Raw genomic sequence first — 24,636 nt, forward strand, 5'->3', positions numbered from 1 at the left:
TTTTTTCCATGAATCAAACAGAAACGAACAAGCAGCATTTTATTACATCTCTTGATGCACGGAAGGTTCTTTTTTTTATTGCAGCTAGTTTGATTACGAGTGATTAATTGGAGTCGAACTCTCTCACATCATCGGGATCATTTCCAAAATGTGCCGCTCGTGGTGCTCATCGTGTGATACATTTAGCTTAATTTCTCGGTAAGTAGGGCACTGTTGTTGATAATATTGCAGTTTTAGACGTTGTCATACATTGAGCTTTCACTCTGACATAGATTGTTATTTGCCTTTAGTGCCCCTTTAATCTGGATGCACGCACAAGCACTGTTTATTCAGCGGAATAATTCTCGGTCCGTGGTTGTGACTTTGGCGGCCCCAAGATCAAGCTGCACATGTTCTGACATGACGGCGGCACGAGTGCTGGTGATAGATGACCCCAAACCAGAGACTCTGGTGCAGTTAGGCGCAATTTCCATCCATATTATCGGGATGGCGCAGTAAATCCAATATGGCGCACTTTGGCACAGTTGGCGCATGAGCGGAATCACTATTGTTAGTTATGAAACATTCAGGAAGGTCATAATTAATGACGTTATCACTAACCATACGTTGTTACACTTTTGGCTTCCTTTCATAATTATTAGTTGCACAGCTTATCACCAAAGTATAAAAGCCAAAAAGTCAAAAGTTTGTGTCTACTTTACTTCAATTGTCCCTGCCTGCTGCATCATGAAGCTCAGCATATAAGATTAGACCGCCTGATTTTCATAAAATTCACAAGTTGCCCTGCATGCATAAACTTCTGCCTTAAAATTTAACATGCAGGACCACAAATATGGAATACAAATGGCAGGCTCACCAGCATTTTGGCGACAACTTCTTTATCGGTGAGGAAAAGCACCGTAGCCAAGCGAATTCCCGCCTTCATATGCCGCACCTTGTAGGCCGGTTGTGGCTGGCCCAGGGCAGCTTTAACACTGAGCCCTTCTTCAACCCAATCCAGCAGTGTGTTAGCTGCAGCTGGCAACATGAAAGAAAAAAAAAAGACATTAGAATGTTTACACTGCCATACTGCTGTTGATGTTCACATATATTTCATTTGAAGACAAGATTGGTGGCAGGTTCATAGACAGCGGGGGTGCCCTAAGGGTCTGCCCTTCCCGCCCCCCCCCCTCCCGATATTCTGATGGAGGGAGGTGTTTTACTGAAAATAAAGAATAAAAATAGGTCTTCTTCTGAAATAGCTAAAGCCTTCAGCAAGTGCCCCCCCTCCCCCCCGAAAAAAATTCCTGGCTATGGGCCTCATGGGTGGGCTGGAAAAGCTTGCAATTTGCTTGATCTATTCAACTACATCTTACTTCACACTGTGCATGGTCATCATACATAGAAGGTAACATTGCAAAAGCTATGCAAGTAGTGCGGTCATGGAAGTCTCACTCTGCACATTTTGCAGGGAATTTGCTCTAATCTGCAGTGTTTTCTATTGAATAACTACTTCACATAGACCAGAATAATATAGCCTTATCAGGAGGACACTTAAGGTTTTGTCTTCAGCACCGGGAGCCTTTCCGGTGCGGGGGGCTGTGAAAAACCCGAACAATGCAAGTGAAACATGCTTGGCATGAATTAAGCTCACTTTGTTTTAGCTTTAAACCTCATTGTTAGGCTGAATTTTGAGCGCCAGAAACACACACAAAAGACTAAGGAATGTATGCAAGCCACGGGTGGCATTCCACCTTAGTCTGCTGTGTAAACAACCAATAAAATAAAAATTGCTTATGGATGCAACGTGCAACATTCACGACGGCACCTGAAGCCTGTAGAGTGGGTTATGCTTATAACAAGAAGGACATTGAGCCAAGCTAGCAAGCGGGCTTTGGTAAGCTACATTGTGACAACTCTGGCTCGTAATATGCAGCATGTTGCTGCTGTACTTCTATGCAATATGTGTATATACTGTTTTTTGTAATTTGCATTGTCTTGTTTGTGACTAGCTTTAACTGCCTGTACAGGCTGTGTGCGGACAGACTGCACCATACAGTGCTACTTTGAGTCTAAGTCTCGCTTAAACACGTAAGTGCTACAGCTATCCCTGTGACTGCGTGTAATGCACAAGAGACATAGAAAATTACTATACTGTACTCCTCTCGGTCGAGGTGCACAAAGAGAGAACAAGAAACAGGGCAAAAACACAGCACAAAGTATGGTGACAGCGTGTGCTGCAAACATATTATCAGCATTTTAAGGACAACCAACATCCTAACAGATTGATTGATTGATTGTGTGATTTGAGGAAGAATAAGACGCCTAATTTCCTAACAGATGCTCCCCGTCCACTGTCTATCTTTCCAATACAGTAGTATCTCAAAATCCCCCCTCCCCTCCTCAAACACTTCTAAAAAAAGAGGAAAGAAAAAAAACATACGTTTGTGAATGAGCATGTCTTGCAACAAAAGTTTGCTAACCAGCATATTGCTGCAACTGCAGTGAAGCAGACAACACTGCAGGGTGCTCCTACCCCGCTGAATTCCTTCCGTGGGGTAGATCGGTCACGAAATGTGATCGCATTGAAGAAGACCCACTTACCAACATTCAAAGACAACAAGATGGCTGTAGCACTTTTAGCGCAAGCCATCGTTGACAACTGGTGTCATTTTTGCAGCCCCTAGGAAGGGCTTACAATGTGACAGAAGAATTGATTACATTCACCTTTATTTATTCATATGCATTCAAGGCCAGTGGGTCACCTGAAGAACCTTCAGTACAAATGATTGTGACCATCCTGCTCAGCGCAGCAAGAGCAGCAGCTCAAAGCACCCCCACATTAGGATCTCTATAAGCATATGTGCCCACATGTGAACTCAAATTTGTTGTCCTAACAGAGACAAAACTGTGCAAGGAGTAGGGAAGCACGCGCTCATTTTGTGATGCCTGCCCTGAGCACCCACAATTTTTGGAAAGACATTTTGAGATTAATTTACTTCTAAAAACAACCTATACTCCAACGTAACACGACACAGACACCCACACTGGACTCAGCCATATCACGGTCGTGAAATAACTTCTATACCCCAGTATTATGATGTAGCTGGTATGAGCGGTGCCATTAGACACACCTCAACATTGCAAACACAAGGACAGCTCTTCTCCGATTTTGCTGTTCCAATGCTGCTACACCTGGCTGATGCCACGCTGAGAGTCTTAACAGCCCCACAATACAACTGCCTAAGCCAGTTGTATTGTGGAAGCACTGTCCAGCATCTAAACACAGTTATTCAAGCACAGCTCTTCTCCATTGATATTAATATCAATGAGTGTCAGTTTTGGCAGCAAGTTGCTATTTCTGAAGGCACCATTGTGTATCAAAAATGAGATACAATGAGTGGCGTCAGCCAGGTTTAGCAGCATTCTTCATAGTGAAAATGTAGGGAGTGAGTGTGCAGACCCACGGGGGCTAGGTTTCTGCACATGCTGAATGGTTGCTGTGGCACTTTGAGTCTTCCGTGAAGTTACAGTTGGTTGTAGTGCAGACCTTCAAATGGTTCCCGAGCTCAGCACCACCAATGCAACACAGCCAAATCAGCGTAGTTCAATGAGCTGAAAACACTGGAGTGTAACTTGCCTTTTTCAACCCATGCTGCACAAAAGTAGCAGCAAACATAAAACAGCATTTTCAGATCACAGTGATTTTTCAGTGATTTCACTGAACACACTGACACGAAGCAAGTACCGACCTCGTATATGGTAGAATGAACTCAAATTGACAAATTTTACGAAAAAGCCAGCTTACAAGTAAGTGTTTTCCAATTTTCATACCTACTAAGTGTCATTCTTGAAATGGATGCATGACAGTTGGGACACAATGGTGTATTCAGAAATAGCAACTATATTTCAGAGAAAAATCTAAATATGCATTCAAAACTTTTTTCCTTATTTCTCACCAACATTTTCTCAGATGGCTGAACAAAATCCCATTCAACATTCAACCTCAATTATTGACTTCGATAATACCTCTGTGCTCAAATAAATGTGTGTATATGCTGGACAGTGCTTCTACAATACAACTGCCTTTAGGGTGTGTCCAGATAAGATCGAACACGAGGTCCCGGTCACCATTCCCGATTGTGATGAAATTTACTGTAGGTCTAGGCATTACACCCAGAACAATGGTTTCGCAGTTAGTATTGCGAAAAATAATTTTGTTTGCCTGAAAAAAAAATATACAAATTTTCGCCGCAAAAAACGCTTTTCCGGCAATTTCGCGATTTCTGAATTTTTAGCGCACCTAGGGAAAAAACGGTGCACTTCTTCGTCACAATATTTATTCCCCTTAAAGAACAAGTGAAATACAATCTTATGAGTATATTATTTCGCTTGCTTATCGAAGCACTTTTGAAGAAAAAAATCACAAACTTGGCAAATCGCACAAAATACCTGTATTTCAGAAATTTATTGCTGCAAGCAAGTTAAAGTGAGGATAATAAAAATCAGTACATATTAACTTTCATACTTTCGCTCTCTTTTAAAATAATTTGCGTGGTATTATCGCGCTCCGTTCTACTTCATAATTGGGCTGAAACGTAAGTGGTTTACCAAAAACGCCGAACTTTGAAAATGATTTTCTCAAAAAGGCCACTTTTAATTTTTTTTAAAATCCCTCTGATTGAAGTCAAGGACGTCATCTACCATTGTGCAGAAAAAAACGTTGCATTATTTTGGTTGCTAACAAGTTATAGTGCGTCAAATGTGACCATGCCAGCCGAGCGGCCGCGTCGTTCGTTATGGGCTGAAACTCGGATTTAAGTTGCTAAAAATACTTTTACGTGACATAATCACAAATTAGAAGCTCCAGAGCAACAAATGCGCAGCCAGGTGTCGTAGTTCAGCAAGCTTTGCCTTGCGATCAGCCGCTTGACAAACCCGCAGCAGCGGCCGCTCGATGCTGCGGGCACTCACATTACATGAGTGCCGCTTCGACTCCGGATGAGCTTCTTGAGCGCCAAACTACGCTCAGGGGATGAACGAGAGAGGGAAAGCATCATTGTGAAATATAAAGGCTGTAAGTGCCAACAAATGTCGTAATATGCAACAAAAACTCTGCCGGCAATTACCCAGTGAGCGCCTTCAATACAGCACGGATGTATTTTTTTTCCCTGCTGTTATGCCCGAAGTCGCATAATATCGTGATAAACGCTCGACTTGCGTTGAATATTCTATCTGCGGACGCACAACAATACAATATTCTAAAAGCGGTTCTTTAATGAAGTAAAGGACTTGGACACACTTCTTTTCACAGCCGGCTGACACAAGTGTTCTGGCACGAGATGAACAACTGCAGTTTGAGTTGCTCGACCATCGGAAGCACGTATGACAGCTTTCTTTAGATGTCAATGGCTTTCTTTTGTGTCATATGTTGCTCATAGAATGAACCTAATTATCTCTAGGCCATCAGAAGAGAGAAAGCAACACATGAGCGCACTACTGGAGGCGCTCACTGGGAAATTGCCGGCAGAGTTTTCGTTGCATACTATGACATTTGTTGGCACTTAACGGCCTTTAACTTTCACAGTGATGCATTCCTTCTCTCGTCTGTCCTCTGAGCGTAGTTTGGCGCGCAAGCAGAGCTCATCCGCAGTCGAAGCGGAACTCATGTAATGTGAATGCCCGCAGCATCGAGCAGCCGCTACTGCGGGTTTGTCAAGCGGCTGATCGCAATACAAAGCTTGCTGAACCATGACACCGGGCTGCGCATTTGTTGGTGTGGAGCTGATGATTTGTGATTATGTCACGTACAAGTATTTTTAGCAACTTATATCCGAGTTTCAGCCCATAACGAACGACGCGGCAGCTAGGCTGGCATGGTCACATCTGACGCACTATAACTTGTTAGCAACCAAAATAATGCAACGTTTTTTTCTGCACAATGGTAGATGACTGCACAATGGTAGATGAATCAGAGGGATTTTAAAAAAAATTAAAAATGGCCTTTTTGAGAAAATAATTTTCAAATTTTGGCGTTCTTGGTAAATCACTTACGTTTCAGCCCAATTATCAAGTAGAACGGAGCGTGATAATACCACGCAAATTACTTTAAAAGAGAGCGAAAGTATGAAAGTTAATATGTACCGATTTTTATTATCCCCACTTTAACTTGCTTGGAGCAATAAATTCCTGAAATACAGGTATTTTGTGCGATTTGCCAAGTTTGTGATTTTTTTCTTCAAAAGCGCTTCGACAAGCAAGGAAAATAATAGACTCATAAGATTGTATTTCACTTGTTACTTAAGGAAAATAAATATTGTAACGAAGAAGTGCACCGTTTTTTCCCTAGGTGCGCTCAAAATTCAGAAATCGCGAAATTGGCATAAAAGTGTTTTTTGCGGCCAAAATTTGTATATTTTTTTTTCAGGTGAACAAATTTTTTTTTCACAAAACTAACTCCGAAACCATTGTTCTGGGTGTAATGCCTAGACCTACAGTAAATTTCATCACAATTGGGAATGGTGACCGGGACCTCGTGTTCGATCTTATCTGGACACACCAGACAGTTTATTGTCAGTTTATTGTATTGCGGGGCTGTTAGTCTTTTTCCCAGTGACGTTCAGCATGCACAGCAACACAGCAGGTTTTTACTCGAAAGTAGGATGTTATTGTGTCAACTGGCTGCAGAAGTTCACAGCCAAACACTCTTGCACTACATAGGTCTTGTGGAAGCAAGTAAATTAGGTAATGACATAGAAGTAGTGTATAAATGCATTGCACAGAGAAAGTATGGCTGTTGACTGTACCACTTGGAGCTGCTCCACAACTAACTTTCAGGCATCTAACTCGTCCCAGCCTCTGCTGGCACTGGTAATTACTGCCCTGTTGTTAACTGCCACAACAGCACTTTAAACACGAAGGGGTTGATTCCACCCGTAAAATTCTACTGATTCCCAAATAGATGGCACCAAAAAAGCAGACGACAGATATGGATTACTGAAGTGTGCTGAACAAGGTGAACAAATTTTGTTGCATGCGCTAGCAGTGCATGGTCAGAGTTCCCATGTGCAGAGAAAATGAATATCTGCACAAAGCACTGAACATAACCAGAGTTCATTCCTGCTTCACAACTGGACTGATCAATGGAGTCACTGGGTGATGCATGTCGTCTTGGTTGCACCGGCATTGAAGCAGAGATTACTATAGTGCGTTTAACTTCCGTCTTTCCACCAGTAATAAAAATTTACGAAGCTACATAGAGTGTGGTTTGGAGACATTTCAAATTGGTGACGAAGCCCTTGATGATAATCGCAAGCCGTTGATGATGAACAGTCATTAATGAGGACCTACAGAGGCACATGTGCGACTTCAAGGAGTGTTTGCAACAATGCATTGATGTAAAGGAGGCTATCTGCCAGATGTAGTTTTCAAGAAATTACCTTTTAATTGGTGGTAAATTACATACTTGGTCCTATTTATAAACACTTACCTATTTTTTCCCTGCTTCCGCATATAATATATGACTACCTGAAATATGTCGCCTGACGCCGTGACACCCTGTATGTACGCTGCTGCCACTATTCTATATATCATAGAGGATGTACAGCGAAAGGCGTGTACACGTAATATTTGTGTTGTGCAGTGATATATTTTGTCTATTTACACAGTGCATGGTAGCCAACAGAGGCAACACAGAATTGTAGCACATATATTTTGCGGGAAACTGAAAAATCCTGTCTCTTGGGGCAAATGTAGAAAATCTGGCACCCTATCCTGTCTTCTCTCGTTTTACTTCCTCGTTCTCAGTTGTGCCACAAATATTTCGTTACACAAAAAGCACTTCGCCCAGACCAAGATGATGTCATCTGCTATTACCTGCTCTGCATATCCTACAAGGCTGAGTAGACGCTGCCCTTTCACTACACTGCAGCTACGAAAGGAGCCCTGAGTCACACAGATCTTCTTAAAACGCCTCGTGGGCACGGAACCCCCGAAAACACGTGCAGATCGCGTGCAGCGTGCGTGCAAAGCAATGGGAACTCAAGGCAGCGTGAAAGGGAGAGCGGAGAGGTGCACAGTCGTATCAAGAGTTTTTTCTCCACACTCAGCAGCAGCGCCCGGCACCGCAGCACCTCTCCACAGTGCGGTTCTCCCCTATGGATGACATGTGAGGCAACAAGGACAGTGTGCAAGCTCGTCTCCAGTGTCATAATGGAAGCTTATAAAGAATAAGTATACTAGGTAAGTCATGAGAAGTTTTCTGAAGACAAAGTTAAGTGCCTAGACAATTATGACAGAAGTTTAGGGGAAGATGGAAGCTTGAAGAGACAAAAAATTCGTGAACACGGGGTGTAGCCGCAGCCGACATTTCGACATGCGGACTTGTCTTCTTCAAGGCTGCAACTCAGATCAAGTTGCAGTATTGAAGAAGACAAGTCTGCTTACTGAAGCAAGGTGTGGGAGCGGGCTAGTTGGTATTCCATAATGTTGAAGCTTCAGCGCAAAAAGTGCACAGCAGTCCTCGTCGTTTCTTTGTATGCTGTGCACTTTCTGTGCTGACGCTTTAACCACTTATCGAAACATCGGCTCCAGTGGCAACCCATGTTCACAAATTTTTCATCTAGACAAAGATGAGAATTTTAATTTTATGGGAATTCAAAGCTATGACCGTAGAAACGGCATGTGAGAGAAGCTCTTAATTTAATTTGTACAACTTCAAAAATATGTGTCAACAGTCAAGCTTAACCACCTCTCCCACCTTTGAGAGTCACACGTGTGTACGGTGGCAGAAACATGCCCCAAATGGTCAAAAATGCATACTCCAATGAATGCACATGCGAGGTAAACTAGCGATTCAAGATAAGTAGGTTTTACAACCTGACCTGCTAGATCCATTTATCCCTACATGTTGCTCAGATTTTCAATGGGGACTTTACTATACATGCACACAGCGCTCCTGCTGGGAGTGGAAAGCCAAATGATTTTCTTGCTTTGGTGTTGGGCCCATTGAGTAGAACATGACTGGGTGTTCACTAGGCTTCATAACGAAGCCAAATTCCTTGCAAATCACTCGTATCTATGAGACGTACACTTATTAGAACATTAAAATTGATGCAGTTCTTTTCAATACCAATCCATTGAAAGCGAGCAGAGTGGGCTGTTAGCAACAATGCACTAGCTAGTAATTTCCAGGGTACAATACTCATGCCCAGAATAGACGAACTTCCAATCCTACCATCAAGTTCCTTGTTCCCAAAGAGTTCAACCAGCGCATCAGCACTCAGATGGACAGCTGCGTTTTCCATTGCTTCAACCCACCTGTAAAAAAAACATAACAAAATAGATATGGACAGCTGCATTTTTCATTGCTTCAACCCACCTGTAAAAAAGAAAACATAACAAAATAGATACAATAAACAAATTACTGTATGGTGCCAAATACCATCAAAGCATTGTAAGTAGTTGGGTGTGTTCACATAAGTTCAGCCAAGTATATCTGGAGACCATTTGGTGCTGAAAAAAAAAATTATATTTCCTTGAACAACTGTTCAAGCTCAACAGTACCATCAGTTTCCTAAGAAAAAAAAATTTTTTCTTCCTTGAAAAAATGTAGAAGTGCCTCCATATTGAAAAGAGCATTTTGCATATTATGCCGAAATCATATTTCAGTCAAATGACAGGGCAACAGTACTATATATATTTAACAACAAATTATGAGTGGAAAGCACTTTATGTTACTAAAAGTGTTAGCAGTTGAATAATGAGCAAAGGTATCATTAATATACAATGCTACACACTATCGATTTAATTTATCACTAAAAAATTTTGTCTCCTCTCAACTATGAAGTTTTAAGACTTAGCCAGTGTGTTGCCATAAACCGACTAAAACTCTAGCCCATTTCTGTTTGTTTGTTTGTTTGTTTGTTTGTTTATTCTTACCGTAGTTGACCGTAAATACTATGGTAGCAAGCATTCAAGTGCGGATATGTTACATGCTGAAAGTCACTTAAAAAGACAAAGTTTTCTTCCTTTTCAGCAAAATAATATCGATTATTGCATGATTTTTTTGGCTTTAGATAACTATTTATTCCCATCCCATTAACATTACAGCAAGGTACAATAAAGGGTACTAAAAATGAACTACCACTTTGGGCTTACAAGTTACAAACTCTCATTATTTACAGCCTATCTCAGAGATAATGATATCATTCAATTTTTTTAATAGATGTAAAAATCAAGACATTCAAGTGCAGCTTTTTAGGGAAGCAAAAGCAAGTAAACAAGAATGGGACGACTAATTTTAAGGAACGATTCATGCAAAGTATTTAACATGTCTCCTATGCTTGAGTCAGGGACATGGCCAGGACTTCATTAGGGGGGCTGAGGGGGTGATGGGGGGGGTTCCAACTTCCTATATGTATGCTCATGTGTCTGCATGTGTGGATATATACAGTCGAACCCGCATATAGCGAATCGTGTATATCGGATGGTTGTAAAATCCCCTTGAATATATTTTTGGTATATAAAATATTTTACATGTTGAATTAACTATATATATAACTTCCGTGATCCCCTTCAGATTAGATACGTCTGGGCTTAACTGTATATATACTAACAAGCTACAAAAAATTTGTCGGAAAGGGGGAGGGGGTCAAACACTTCCCCGCTGGATACCCCTAAAGATTGAGTACAACTGGCCCAGCAGGCACACGTCATAACGGTGCAGTGTTATCCACAACAGTAATGAACATTCCTGTGGGAATGTATGGTTGAAGCAAATCACACACCATGCTTTGCCAAAACAAGATTGTAAGCATGGGCTACAATCACACTTTTTCACCAGTAATGAAAGATACGCCATGCAGTTTTCTAGCTCCACATTTCTTGTAACCCTTACAAAAATCAAACTACATTATTCATGACTATCACTGTTACCTTAAAGCTGCAGTTCAAATAACCCACAGCTACAGCAAGAAAAAGATTGCAAAACATGATACACGAAAATATAAAAAAGAAGACTTACTTTTCAGTATGCTCTCGATCTGTGAATGCTGACAAGCTGTCAAACACTTTCAAGGCTTCTTCTGATACATCAGCCGACGTCTCACCTCGTTTGGCTTTCTCTATTTCGTAAGGGGTTAAGCTTGGATCTTTAAAATACTTAACAGGAAAGAAAACAAACATCCAGACATGAAATCAGTGGACACGTCTGACGCTGTTTTAAAGCATGCAACTACCTTCAGCATGACTTCTAGTTACCTTCAGAGGAGAGAGCTCACACTGGAAAGGATCAAAAGGTGACAGGTATTTCCAAGAATCATCATATCCGACCTGAAAAATCAGAGCAACACTTCTAACACCATGCAGCAGCCAAAAACAAATCATGGTTCACGACCACTATGTCTTCACTTATTCAAACTATTGAACAGAGATGGCTACCTTAAACATGAGGCAAATGTTGTATTTAAAGAAAGCTAAGGAAAACTAAAATAATTAAGTAGGTTCTATAGTGCTCTTTGAGCTAATTTGAATGAAGCCTAAAGGGCATAAAAGAGCTGTGTTCATCAAAGACATAGTTAATGAGAAAATGATACCAGAATAGTTTTCAACATAAGAACACAATAATGTCATTGCTATAATGAGTACAAAGCAACGAAGCAGTAGTGGCTAGGAATGTCGCTTTTCCTAATCATGCGCAAACAAAATTTTCAAGTTGTGCTTATGGTTGTTTTTGTTGGAATGCTAATCTTGATAGGCATTAATTAAGTCAGCTATACTTCATGCACTTCTGACCAGTAAACAGTGTATTTTCCTTAATAAGTGCCCAAAGTCAGTGGTACCATTCATTTTCTGGGAAATATATTTTGTGAATGGAGTAAGCTTTAATTCCAGCACAATTAAGTTTGCCCCACAGTGAAAAATTCAATGCTCAGAGACTCACACAAGTTAACCAGTATAACTGCCCAACACACAAACTTTAGTGCCCATTTTGCTTCAGCACGTTTGCTGCAAAGAACATTTTCTCACTAGTTTCCTCACAAGAAGTTGCTTAAAATTCGCACACCGAGGCTTTATTAACAGGAAACATATTAGAAGGCACACAAGAAATGCTGAACAAATAAACATCCATTGTTCACAAGCTTAAAAATCATGCAGTGAAAGAACTCTGGAAGAGACCATTTTACGATGAGTGTCAAAATTAATGCAATTAACATTCAAGCAATGTGGCGACACGCAATGTTCTGAAATTTCCACTGCTTCAACCAGATGCAACATGCACTGTCTTCGAGATCAGGTCAATTTGCTATGACACTTGCTTGCCAGGGTTGACCATGACAATGATAGTGCAACAACAACAGCACATAGGACAATGAGATGATTACGAGTGGATGACGACTAAAGAGTGACATATACAGTAAAAGCTCGTTAATTCGGATTTCACGGGACCAGAAAAAATGTCCAAATTAACCGAATGCCGAATTATCGAACGCATTAAGAAAAGAGCAAACAATTGTCTATTACATCTATGCATTTTTGTTTTCTTCATGAATACATAAATCCAGTGCTCAAGAATAGTGTAAAAGCTGCAACTTTCGTCATTCACGACTTCATTCACAATGTGACCGCGGCTCAAGACCCCGTGTCTTAAGCCAAAATGTGCTCCGATTCCATCCCTTATTATGTACTGCCACCATCAACATCACTACGTGCACGTGACGATAATTTTCTTGCCGGAAAAATGGCCGGCAACTGCTCCTTTGCCTGTCACAACGCAGCAAGCGAGTTTTATGCCAGCATGCGGACCGTGGCTGAAGCGCTTCATCTTCAACAGCTTCCACCATATTTGAGTTTTGTGACATTGCGCGCGCATTGCCCAAAGTCAAGACGAAGATACTGAGTGCCACATCCGCTGTGGACGAAACCGCGGTCACTAAAGACACGATTATAGCATCCACGCAGTTCCGAAGGCACGTGCGCGGCATACGTCCAGAGTCAAAACGAAACTGCTGAGCATGGCATCTGCTGCTGAATAAACCTGGCTTAATAAGGGACAATCGTGGATGGCGACTATGCAGTTCTGTAGGCACAGGGCGAAAACGAAACTACTGCTTGTCATAGCTTTGACGCTTTGACCCCAGTCATTATAGATGCGATCAGAGATAGTGCCCACGCAGTTCGCGTGCACCAAGTAAGATCGAAAACAAAACAGGTCTGCCGCAGCCGCTGAAGCCTTGGTCACCATCAGTGACATTGCGGTAAGATTGTGGATGATCACCACGCCTTTTTGAAGGCCCGCGGCCGTTTCGGTCGTTCGCGAACACCGTTATCCCTCCTCTGCGTCACACATTTGCGGCGCTTCGTGCTTGGTGCACTCCGCAGATCGTCCGATTTAACGGGGTTGCGGCGAAATATGACCAAATTAACGAGTTTGATGCCATTAAACAATGTATATGCTTGCCAAGATCAAAGAACACGTCCGAATTATCTGATTTTCCCAATTAGCGGGGGTCGAATTAACGAGATTTTACTGTATATAATGACAGCGCCGTGATGTCTATGACGAGATTACACTCAAATGACAAAGCAGGAATAACATACCTGCCTACCTGTGGACCTCGAAATTTGAAGAGATTCGTAAAGTGAGTGTGCGGGGGGGGGGGGGGGGGGGACAAAAAAAAAAAGAGAGCTGGCGTGTTTTTAATAATTGATTCTCAGAGCCACAGCAACGTCATAGCAGAGACAGCTCTAAATGAAAGCCATTAAAGTTTTTAGATGTGACCAATTATGCTGGTACTGCAATTATACGGCATGTGCATGCATGAGTAACTAAGGGACAAAACATGCTGTGTCCCATGACAGCTAGTGGCTGCTTCCCAATCATAGTACACTTTTACACATGACAGCAGTGTATTGTGGCAAAAGTGAGTTAAGCATGCTGCTAGTGATAGACCCAAGGCCAGAAAATTTTAGAACCAGTGTCCTTTGTGATTACTTTCTTTTCACGGTGGGGTTAGGGCTGCTTTTCAGGAGATTTATGGCTGTACCGGTACAATCGAGAGAAATGCTCAAGAGTCAGGAGTCTCCCGGGCAATTAAGGAGAGCAGGCAGGTATGGAATAGCAATAAAATGACCACAATAGTCTCACAATGGTACGACAATCCTTAATGACTGTATGATGATAGCAAGGCTGCAATGAAATAATGAATAAGGAATGATGCCAACAAAAAAATAAAGGTGGTATCCAAATGGCACAACAATGGCATACGATGAGTGTATAATGGCGGTCTTAGAGTGACTGTATGACGACGCAGTGGCAGGGATGGCACAATAATGGCAGTACAATCACAAAAGCATGATGACGACGAGAAGCTTTAGCATCAGACTGTTTTTTAATGCAATTAGCATTCTTAGAATACTTCACACATTTCAATGTCCAGCTGCCCCTACCTTCCTACATGCCTAATTACTTTCAGACATGCATGCACCACATGCAGATTTCTAGTGGCACAGATAGATGGTTTAGCATGTCTAGAGGGAAGCACAAGGCAGGGGCCCACCAGCACTCACACCTCGTACATAATTTGTTTCAGCAGTGCCAATACAGTGTGTTGCTATATTGCTTCAATGCCAATCACATTAACGTAAACATTCATTGTGAGATGGCTTCTGCTCCATTTTTAATTGGAGATTGCCAAGAGGCCAGACAGATGGACAGACACAAACCAGATAAATTAAGCCAAGGGTGTTAGTTGCATTACAATGAGAACTCAATCTCTATAAGCCTACATGGTGTTGTCAAAATGCCCATGGAGGTGACCATGTGCTTGAGCAGTTGCACCAAACATAAACTGGGTGGCACTAGGGCGATGCTGAACTTAACACACACCATCTGCAACAGTGTCTGTAACCAGCATTACTACACAAGTGCTACCTCTCCAAGCTCTGCCATGCTAGTGCAGGGTTGCCAGGTTTGGCTACTTTGCACCAATTTCGCTACTTGTTTAGGCAAGTGGCGGCAGAAAAAAAACGTCTTGGCCACTTTTTGGCTAGTTTCTTGTTGCCTCGATTTGAACCAAAATATTAATATGTTGGACGTCGGAGCCGCTGGCGTTCGAGTATGTGGTGTCAAAACTGTCAAAATATGATGACCAAGGTGTGTTTCCAGCAAGATTTCCAGCTCTCAAAATTGAATTTTGCGCTTGCATTAGGCGACTTTAAACTACAAGTGAAAGTGAACAGGACAACTGAAAGCGCTCCGCATCCAGGATGCCCTGCACTCATCGACATTAGAAAGCGGATATATGATGAACTGCTTGTGGCATTCCTTAATTAGGTACGGACTGCGACTCGAGAATATTAATTGCTCAGACATAGTCATTACGCGTGAAACAATTGTGGAAGTGAGTACAATTTATGCTTCAATTGCAGCAACTGTGATTTTGAGCACTCATGCAGTACTCATTTTTATTGTCGCTGGTACTTCTAGACCTTTTAAAAAAAGGTCACGCAAGACACGTGAAGAGAATGTCATTTCTGCAACAGCGCAAGAAACTCCGTCATTTTGCATCAAATTATTGCTAAAGTCAACACTTTATGCTTTAATCTCAGAAATTGTGATTTTGAAGGGTTCTTGCTGTACTTACATTTCCACCAAAAGGCTTTTGAATACAGTCATTTAAATAAAAACATCATAGTTGTTTTCACACATACGTGTCTACTTTTTGCTGCTTTTACTGCCCTTGGCTCAAGTTGACTACTTTTTGGCTAGTTTTTCAGATTTCTTGGCTATTTTTTGCCTTTTCGACCTGGCAACCCTGTGCTAATGTCACAGCTGCTGGAGCTCTCTTCCTTCCTCAGCTATGTGAGAGGCACTCGTTTCATGATTGGAGTGCCTCCAGGATCAGCCCACATTACAAGCCACATTAAAATCCTCGTAAGGATACATATTGTGCATTGGTGTCACGATCAGCCTACCAAATCACTACCTTTAATCACACATAGACTCCAGGGTCAGCCCCAATTTGACTGCGTCGTCTACAAAATATGGCCAGTTCACCATAACACAGTCCCTGGGATCAGCCTGCTTCAATCAACCAGTGAGACACATGATCAAGATATGCCAAACCACAAGAATTAGGTAAACAAAGCGTTGTTTTGAAACACTAATTACTTCTAGAGGCACATCAACAGCTACAGCTAACTTGGCCATGAGCACTCTGTGCTTTGGATAGCAATGCAGTCTGTGGAAAAGTTTCGGTGAGGCTCCAAAGTTTTCCACAGAAGCCAAATTAGTAAGGCCCAGAAAAGAACTGTCACAGAAGAAATATATTTGACATAAATGGCAAATATATTTGACATATTTCACATAATGTTACATAACTCACAAGCTACTACCAAATTCACAGGACATGCAAGAAAAATTTGGAACACTTCACAGTCATGAATCCTACAAGGAGACTAAGCATGAGGGCATGTGAGCAAGCTTCATTTTCAGATATAGCTTTGTTTCTTTCCTTCTTTTTACCATGACAAAATTCTCAATTATCATAAGCTGCTACTTGGCAACTCTGCCATCAAAACGCAGGAACAATTATTCAGGAGGCATAATAGCATTCATTCGGGTGCCCCAATAAACAATCGCAGCGCCAGTCATGTCACCGATTTGCCCTCTGCTGTGCCAGTCGGACAGAGACAGCAAAGTGCGAGCACCACAGACTCCACAAAGGCCAGCTGCTTTAAAGGGGCCCTGCAACACTTTTCGAGCATGCTCAAAAAGCGCTGCCGATCGGTAGTTGAGGCTACCGAGAACACGCGAGCCAAATATTACAGCGATGCGCACGGCCTGGAATTTACAATAAATTCTCAAAGTCAGCTGAAAATCGCTCCCTCTTCTCTCGACAAATGATGTATTAGTCCGCAAAATATGACGCGATTGTCGGCAGTTCCACCATTGGCTGATGTTATAATCACGATAACACCCTCATTATTACTTTCGTTGTTAATTTTGAGTTCAATAAGTAGATAATATGTAAGTTTATATTCTGTTATCGCGTTAAAAACACCGAACAAACATTAATATTAGCACTTCCGGTCTCACTGACAGCTCGTCTGCTCGTAGTTGCGTGGTTCCGTTTTCTTCGCCATGCGCAGTGCCGAAAACGTGAATATTTCTGTGCTTTTGACCATCGCCGGTTCCGTTGAGAGTGGCAGCCGTTCGAGTGTTGCCTCGTCAGCTGAGAACTGCATCGTCGGCACGTTCTCACGACCGACCGAGGCACGGGCGCAGCGTGTCTCCGATAACAATGCGGTCGTCCGGTAATGGCGGCGCTTCGGGGTCGTCTGCCAGTGCCGTCTTACGAGGCGGTGTATCGGAGTATGGGCCGAAACCGATCTCAGCTGTCATTCGTTCCAAACGAGCGCGCAGGTTTGCTTCCATGGTTGGCAGAGCGATGAAAACACTACGGCGTTCGAGGTGCACACCCAACATTACCAAACCGACGCGCAGTTTTCAAGCACGCGCGATACACATCGGCTCCGCTCGACGAGAACGACGCAAGCCGACCGGAAGTGGCGGCACAGACCACGTGGTTGCGCCCAGACGTCAGAGAGAAAAAAATGAAGAAAAAAACTCCGCCGGCGCTCTTGGGCGGAGCCTCGCTCCTCTGCGCTGCCTCCCTCGATTCGCTGCCTATCTTTCCGCGCGCTCGCGGCGTTGAGTTGAGGGAGAAAGCTGCGGAACGTGATCTCTATAATTTGGTAACACCACTTAGACTCGACGGATTCGAAAAATTTTTGCGGCATATGACTCGTGAAGAGTCATACGTCAATAATGAGACTATTCCAATATAACTAAGAAAGGTGTTGCAGGGCCCCTTTAAGGCCAATTCGGTGACACTTTATTGGCAGACAACATCGGCTCCAGAATCACAGCTTACAGCTCTTTCCAAGCGCAGCATAGCGTGAAATTATGGCAGTATTCATTAACAACTGCCGCTTAAATAAATGTCTGTCAGTTCTGTTTCCTAACATTACGGAATGAAATGTGTGTATGAGCGCCATGAAATATGACTCTCTCTCTGTGCATGCGTGCGTGTGTGTGTGGACATGCACGCGCATGTGCATGACTGAGTGAGTGAGAGAAATGATATCACAATTTTTGTGCTTCATGTCCATAGAAGAGCATGTAAACAATGGGAACACATTGGATATGTCATCTGTCATACTGCAACGATAACTACATTTCCTGCTCACATGGCAGTGAAGCTACCACACTGCCCACACACGCTGTCATGGCCCCACAGATTCCTCCCCTCAAATACTTCTTTCTCCATGGCCATCACATATGCCAATAAATTTACCCTGTTGAATACATTGAGAGCTAGAGGGGTAGACAGTGAACATTGTTTGTTCAGAGAAAGGTGCAGAGAAAGTGCCCACACATTTATTTATTTTATTTATTTATTTACAGGATACCTGCGTTGCCTCAAAGGCGTTATCGCAGGGGAGACATCTGTAGGATCATATGCTACATGTTTTACAGTGAAAATAAGCAACAAAAATATATGAAACAAGGTTAACATCAAGATAAACAAGTGAAAGGACAATAGGTTAGCATGTTCAAAGGTATCATAAAGTTGAAACAAAAACTAGCACAATTATACATTATTGTAAACACAATCGGGAATAAAAATTATGATTATCAGGTACAGAAACGTAGTCTTCCGGTAACAGATTCCAATCTCGTGCAGTTTGTGGAAAAAAAGATCTGGAAAAATGATTTGTGTTGCAACTGTATGCGCGTACTTTCTTGGAGTGGTCGTGACACTTTGATCCCTTGCATCATCATCCCTTCAAGTCATGTCACTTGCCTTATCACAAGCCTTTACAGAAACGAACCGTGTTTACTGCCACAAACACAGAAAGTGGCAAACATGACAGCAATCTTTGCAGCACACACAAACATGGCCATCTGAGAAAGCATATTACAAACCACAGTAAATATGGGGGTGGTGATACACAAAACACCAATGCATCAACGAGCACATGGGAATGGATGCACATGCAGGCCACCTGACGGCACAGCAATTCATGCCAGTCCAAGAGCTAACCAAACTGAATAGCATCTAGATAAACATTGCAATTATAATAAGAACAGTATGCCTCAGAACCAATACAACACACACTTCGAATTCAGCAAGCTCGTGCAAGCACATAGCCAAGACAGCTTTTCGCTGCAGGTGAAGCAAAAAGGCTCATCTGCGCCTAACATAGGCCCAGAATTAACAACTTCCAGTAACTCTCATGACACTAAAACTTCACTTACTGTTCCCAAATTTCTTAGCAAGATTGTTTTTTTCCACAATTATTTTTATTGTGATTTAATAGGAAATTTTATACCCCAGCCAGACAAAATTTAGCGACTTTCAATGAGTGTCAGTTTTGGCAGCAAGTTTTCTATAAAATCTACCTTTTTCACTGCACTGTGGCTGTACATAAAAGATGCCAGGAGAAACAAAATAGCTAACAATGAGCAGCCACAGTGGTATTCAGGCAAGCTGTATGAAGCGAGCTGAAAGTGACTCTAAAGAGAAATATTACAGTGTAAATGAGAACTAACAGACAATCAATCCAAGGAAAGTATAGGGGATGCTATTTGTAGCGATTATGATATAAGTGTGAAGAAATTGAAGTGGACGAAAAGCTCAACTGGTAGAGCGTCGCACGCATTATTTGAAGGTTGCAGGTTCGGTCCCTACCGGCGGCAAGATGTATTTTCGTCCACTTTAATTTCTTCACACTCATATCATAATTGCTACAAATAGCATCCCCTATACATTCCATGGCTTGATTGTCTGTTAGTTGTCATTAATGTTGTGTCTCACAAAGAAAAAGAAGCCCTTAAATTCCCCTTCTTTTGTTCACATTACAGTGTAATTTGATAAGTAATCTTTGAAAACTTTATTTGAGTTCTGCAATTCACTGTTAATTGATTATGCTAAACAGGCAACAGGCCCTGGCCCCTTGGATAAAGTAACGTAAATAGCCACCTTGGTCAGATGTCAGGGGTGTTAATCAGCTCTTAAGAAAAACTACTTGCTCTGTAAATGAGCAATCTTGCATGTATACTGTGTATTTAATGCTGCTTTACTGCAAATGTAAATTGCATGAATTGTCAAGGGTATACAAAAAGGCAGGATTAACTATACTAAATTCTGCAGCAAAACACCATTCTATTTGGTCTCTAAATATCAGAGGGGCCCCACTGCATGTTAAGAATTCCGAAGGCCTCCGCGGACCGTCTCGCCATTCTAAGCTAATGCGCTGTTGTATTTCTATTTTGTTTCCACTTGTACTTGTGAACGTGACGTGCGCAGTCTAGACGCTTTTCCAGGAAAACACCACCACTCCTCGTCTGCCGGCACCGAGGGTCTGAAACCGTGAGACCGCGCCACCTCCGCCAGCATAGCCTTGGCGGGGCAACCTTTTACCGCGGTGTTGACAGAAGAAGAGCAGTGCGTTGCTCCGCGTGTGTTGTGCTTGTGGGGGTGGTGTGCGGTTACATCGGCAGGAGGGGACGGATTGCGTGCCTGCGTGTTTTAGCAGACGCTCAGAAGATCTAGTAGAGAGCAGACGTGCGTCCAAACGCTGAAATGTATCGTGCCTTTTCTTTGCTTCATATCTAAGAATACAAGTTTTCCATTTATATCGAAATGTGAGTTTGTCTTTATTAAATCCTTCACACACGCAGTGAGAAGTGATGTCGTATACCTGGCGATAGCCATTAGAGTCAGCAACGAAGTTAGGGAGCGAGTAATCATCTACATTTTCTGGTGCCGAAACCCGGGATTACTTCGCCTGCTGACCTCGAAAGCGCCATGGAACGACTGCAGAAGAAGCAAGCCACCCTTGGACAAGCCATCGACACCATCATCGCAGAGAGCAGCGACCAGCTGCAAGCGCCAGCAACAGCGATCGGTGTGCTTGAAGAACATTTGGAAAACCTTGTAGAGCAAGCAAATGAGCTAAAGGCAGTCAATGACGCCATCGAGAAGAAGATTGAGCTACAGGAACTCGATGCTGTGCTGACCGAATGCATTGACTACAATAAGAAAATCACCACTCTGAAGATGAAAATCAAAAGAGCCCTAAAAAACGAAGCCTTGAGTGAAACAAGATCAAGCACTTCATCAGGAACCAACGATTCGGAACAAGTAGTACATTCTGGTGCTGTTCAGAGCACAGTAGCGACGACTCTCCAGCTGCCGTCATTAACAACCAGGCTTCCGAAGCTGGAGATCGCCAAGTTCAATGGAGACCTGCGCTCGTGGACTAGATTCTGGAACTAGTTCGAGTCGACAATTCACAAAAATCCAGCGCTTCACACCATCGACAAGTTCCAGTACCTGACTAGCTATCTAACCGGAAAGGCCGCAGCCGCTATCGATGGACTTCCACTCAGTGATCGAAATTATGACATTGCTGTGAAGACATTAGTCGAAAGATTCGGCAGGGACGAGGTCATCATTGAGGAGCACATGGTGCGGTTGCTTGCGGTCCGCCCGGTGCACAATCTACATGACGCCGAGAGACTGCGGACTATTTACGATGAACTCCAGACGGGTGTCTGCAGTCTCGAGGCATTGGGTGTGGCCACAAGCACATACGGCGTGCTTTTATTGACGATCCTTCGAAAAGCATCCCTAATGAGCTTTGCCTCGAGTACTACAGAAGAAAGACAACATCGGAAGCCGTCCCTGAAGGCGACCTTCAGGAGTTCCTAAATTTCCTGAAGGCGGAAGTAGAGAGCAGAGAGAGAGCACAACGTGCAGTACGACCGGTGCCTGACGCCGCTATAAAACAGAAAGCTTCACTCACAAGATATCGTCATCAATCACCGTCGGCGTCTGCTCTAACAGTGACTGGAAGCGAGGTGCATTGCGCCTTTTGTGATCAAGAAGGACATACCACGGCAGACTGTATCAACCCCATTCCCATAGACCAGAAAAGGGCGGTGATGTCAAAGGAGAGGCGCTGTTACAAGTGCGCAAAAAGAAATCACCGTGCCGCCGAGTGCAGAACATCGAGGTGGCTCAAGTGCGCGAAGTGCTCAGGACGGCACACAATGGGTGTCTGCGAGCTCAACCAAAAAGTAACGCCGCCTCCCTCAGGCGAAGGTGCTGCACCAACAAGTACTACAGTCCAGTCATCGCTACAGGTGGAACGAAACCGAGGAAGGGCACGTGTACTTCTACAGACTGCACGAGCGCTTGCGGAAGGACAAAATAAGAGTGCTTTGATGCGAATGCTTCTCGACGGTGGCAGCCAAAGAACATTCATACAAGAGGAGATTTCCCGTAGTCTAAAGCTCCGCGTAATAGGAGAGGAGAGGCTGACCATTTATGCCTTCGGAAGCCAGAGGCCATTGGAGGAAAGAAGTTGTCGTCAGGTGGAATGCTGGCTGAGAAACTGGCGCGACCACACCAGAGTCCGCATCGAAGCGCTGGAGATGCCCGAGATCAGCGGAGACCTGCTGCCACCACCGGACGACTGCATTGCCAACATTGTGCATGAAAAAGGCCTCAAACTTGCTGACACAGTACCTGATGGCTACCATCCTGGAGTTGGAGTTGAGCTGCTTGTTGGGGCAGATCACTACTGGGACATCACGACAGGAAGTGTCAAGTGACTCACTGAGAAGCTCGTGGCCGTGGAAACTGCGTTTGGATGGGCATTGCAGGGCACAGACACCACATCGTCTGCCGCAACGTGCCTAACGAGCATTGGCGTGATGCGAGTCAGCGTGAACACAGAACCAGATGACGTTTCTCATCAACTTAGGTCATTCTGGGAACTTGAACATCTTGGGATCGTCGATGACGCACCGCTGACTACAGAAAACGACGACGTTCTTAGGGCATTTGAGGACACCATCGTCCACAATAATGTTCGTTACGAAGTGAGGCTTCCATGGAAAGAGAACGCATCACAGCTGACAGACAAGAGGACAGCAACCCACAGGCTTCACTCACTCACGGCGAAACTACTGTGAAATGACGAAATGATCCGCAGCTAAGATCAGGCAGTCCGGAACTACCTTGATGCCGGACACACTGAGGAAGCCAACGAACAGGGTGAGTCCCCGCAGGGGCCCATCCCTTTGACACCTGCTCATTTCCTGGTCGGCCGCAAATTAACAAGCTTGCCTCCTCTACGAGAGACCACGGGGGTGAAATCAACAGCAGGTACCCAGGGCTGAAGACGGAGGCAGCGTAGCGCCCTTGTCGACTCATTCTGGTGGCGTTGGAGGTTCGAATATTTTCTGCAACTGCGTTCCGCGCATGTAATAAAACCAGGAACAGGAAGAAGCATCCATGAGGGAGATATAGTTCTGCTTGGGGAGGACAGAGCACCTCGGCAGATGTGGAAGCTGTGCCGTGTTCTAAATACATTCCCAGGAAGAAAATGGCCGAACACGCGCCTACCAAATACTTCTACCAAATAAGAGGGAGCTTCGACGACCAGTACAAGCCTTGTACCTGCTTGAGCTGAACGATTAACCAGCCAGCATGGACAAAGACGGCCGAGAATGAGCGTGTGCTCATTGCACACGATCATTCGCGGCACATGCATTACACATGCAGGATGTTAAGAATTCCGAAGGCCTCCGCGGACCGTACCGCCATTCTTAGCTAACACGCTGTTGTATTTCTATTTTGTTTCCATCTGTACTTGTGAACGTGACGTGCGCAGTCTAGACGCTTTTCCAGGAAAACACCACCACTCCTCGTCTGCCAGCATCTAGGGTCTGAAACCGTGAGACCGCGCCACCTCTGCCAGCATAGCCTCGGCGGGGCAACCTTTTACGGCGGCGTTGACAAAAGAAGAGCCGTGAGTCGCTCCGCGTGTGTTGTGCTTGTGGGGGTGGTGTGTGGTTACGTCGGCAGGAGGGGACGGACTGCGTGCCTGCGTGTTTTAGCAGACGCTCAGAAGATCTAGTAGAGAGCAGACGTGTGTCCAAACGCTGAAATGTATCGTGCCTTTTCTTTGCTTCATATCTAAGAATACAAGTTTTCCATTTATATCGAAATGTGAGTTTGTCTTTATTAAATCCTTCACACGCGCAGTGAGAAGTGATGTTGTATACCTGGCGATAGCCATTAGAGTCAGCAACGAAGTTGGGGCGCGAGTAATCATCTACACTGCACATACTGACACGTCAGAATGACATGAAGCTTCGCATGATAATAAATTTGTGTTCCACAACATTTGACATTGCTTGGATGGTTTCTACTACTTTTGAAACAAACGAGTGGCAGCCACACATGCCACTGCAAACACATTAGCTGATCTACTGCTGTGGCTCTTTGACTAACAATGGCCTTCTTTCTGTAAAAAAATGTGATAAAAAAAACTTATGTTCAAATACAGAAAGGTTTAGACAGACTTCTTGCAGCAAACACGCATACTGTCTTTTTGGAAAAGAATTAAAAAGCTTAAAGTGAGCCCCAAGTACTTTTCACCACAAAGGGATAGGGCCACAGTGTTGTTGCAGGATCCTTTGACCTCTGAAAACTCTATAATCACGCTGGTATGACTATCGGCAGATGCCAGCATACCGTCGGCTGGTTGTTGACGTTTGCAGACAAGTGTGACATG

General features: G+C 43.6%; 1 protein-coding gene across 4 annotated transcripts in view; it reads right to left on the minus strand.

Annotated features, from left to right (window-relative positions):
* The window catches only part of LOC119403119 (protein virilizer homolog), a 288,697-nt gene that overhangs the window by 171,971 nt on the left and 92,090 nt on the right, over positions 1 to 24,636 (minus strand). For all 4 annotated transcript variants that reach the window (XM_049418016.1, XM_049418020.1, XM_049418012.1 and 1 more), the window contains 4 exons: positions 11,239 to 11,310; positions 11,003 to 11,139; positions 9,215 to 9,297; positions 857 to 1,017 (listed from right to left, as the gene is read on the minus strand). In XM_049418016.1, coding sequence (XP_049273973.1) covers positions 857 to 1,017; positions 9,215 to 9,297; positions 11,003 to 11,139; positions 11,239 to 11,310 — 453 coding nt within the window. The remainder of the gene's footprint in view (positions 1 to 856; positions 1,018 to 9,214; positions 9,298 to 11,002; positions 11,140 to 11,238; positions 11,311 to 24,636) is intronic.

Source organism: Rhipicephalus sanguineus, chromosome 1 (assembly GCF_013339695.2).
Source record: "Rhipicephalus sanguineus isolate Rsan-2018 chromosome 1, BIME_Rsan_1.4, whole genome shotgun sequence".
In the NCBI taxonomy this organism is placed as follows: domain Eukaryota; kingdom Metazoa; phylum Arthropoda; class Arachnida; order Ixodida; family Ixodidae; genus Rhipicephalus; species Rhipicephalus sanguineus.